At 44.4% G+C, this 1,777-nt stretch overlaps 1 protein-coding gene across 1 annotated transcript in view; it reads right to left on the reverse strand.

Annotated features, from left to right (window-relative positions):
• IGFN1 (immunoglobulin-like and fibronectin type III domain containing 1) overlaps positions 1 to 1,777 on the reverse strand; it is a 95,857-nt gene that overhangs the window by 4,520 nt on the left and 89,560 nt on the right. Inside the window, exon 23 of the mRNA XM_027843414.1 lies at positions 1,041 to 1,236. Coding sequence (XP_027699215.1) covers positions 1,041 to 1,236 — 196 coding nt within the window. The remainder of the gene's footprint in view (positions 1 to 1,040; positions 1,237 to 1,777) is intronic.

Consider the following 1,777-nt stretch of genomic DNA (forward strand, 5'->3'; position numbering starts at 1 on the left):
TTAATTAGATAATAGCATTATGTCAGTGCGCTGTCTATTTCTATGTCAGCTTTCTGGTCTGACTCCTAAACTCCTAAAAAAGCAAGGACTGGGTTGCTGTGACTCCTTGGGTCATGTCCAGTGCTACCTACAGCTACCCGCTTACGAATAATTTTTTGATGATGTCAATTATAGAGTCTACATAGTCCTCAGCCCACTTGCCCAAGATGATAAAATGAGTTTGTGTGAGAGAATTTGTGTCGCTTCTCAATCCTCATTCTCCTTGATCTTTCTGCAGCCTTTGACACTGTTGATTGCCTTTTTCTCCTTGATACTTTCTCCTATGTTTTCAGGATTCTTCTCTCTCCTGCTTCTCCTACCTATCAGTCCATTCCTCAGTCTTCTTTGCTGGATCCTCATCCATTTCGTGCCTATTAACTATAGGTGTCCCACAGGGCTCTGTCCTGGGCCCTCCTCTCTTCTCCTATTATATTGCTTCAGTTGGTTATCTGATCAAATGCCATGGATTTAATTACCATCCCGAGCCTCTCTGCTTGACCTCCAGTCTCAAAATTCCAACTGCCTGAGACCTCATGAACCAGATGTCCAACAGACATCTTCAATTTAACATTCAAATTGCATCTAAAATGGAAAACCTTTCCCAGTCCCTCTTAATGCTAATGCTTTCTCTCTGTTGACTATTTCTAATTTATCTTGTAGGTAAATTGTTTACACATATTTGTTTTGCATCCTGAAGGGCAGAGATTATTTATTGACTCTCTTTGTATCCCCAGCACCTAGCACAGTACCTGGCACACAGTAGGCACTTAATAAATGCTTACTGACTGACTGACTGATAATTCACAGGGAAGTTCCTAGGGCTGAGGAATAGTGGGATCTATCCTCAATCCTTCTCTACCTTCCCCATCTCCAGATGCTAGAATCTCTGTTCCCCTGTGATGAGTGGGTAAGTATGCTCCTTAGGTACAACCCCATCCCCACAGTCTGAGTCAATACTGGCAATGTTTAAGGGGAAAGGGAAAGAGAATGATTTGCTTTACCTGACACTCGAATGACAAAGCTGTAGGTCACCTCTTTTCCCTGCAGGTTCCTCAGCATCACAGTGTAGAGACCACCATCTGAGAGGCTGGCCACCGGAATTAGAAGTTGAGTGAGGCCATCCTTGATGGTGGTGACTGTCCTCTTGGACAGGGGCAGCCCGTCTTTCAGCCAAATCACCTCTGGCAAGGGGTAAGCCTGTGGACAAGTCCCCACAAACCCACTCTTTGGATTAGTAACTCAGCTTGACTTTGACTGGCTCCCCTGGACAGCCCCATCTCTGCTCCTTTCCCATCACTGTGCTCAGCTGTGCCCACTGTGCCTTCTGTGGATGCTTCCAGCTCCCTGTGTGATCTTGGGCACAATATCACAATCCCCTTGGGGTAAGGCAAGTAGAATCACCCTGCCCATTTAGAGGCAAGCTTTAAAAGTATCTAGGATAGAAAGGAAGGATAAATCTCTCTAGAGAACTGATCATCTGATCATCTTACTCATTCATAACCTTATTTGTATGCGTGCGTGCACACACACACACACACATACACACACATATCTCCAGACACAAGCCTAGCTCATGGGTCAGAGACTTTAGAATGGGAAGGGAGTTTAGAGTATTATCCCTTCATTTTACAGCCTGGAAAATTTTCATGTATGTTTCAAGAACGGGGTATACATATCTCCTCAAAGAAATTCAGGCATGGTAGTTACTCTCCATCTATTGTCCTCATTCTACCATTCC

Source organism: Vombatus ursinus, unplaced genomic scaffold (genome assembly GCF_900497805.2).
Source record: "Vombatus ursinus unplaced genomic scaffold, bare-nosed wombat genome assembly UNPS02014909.1, whole genome shotgun sequence".
Lineage (NCBI taxonomy): Eukaryota > Metazoa > Chordata > Mammalia > Diprotodontia > Vombatidae > Vombatus > Vombatus ursinus.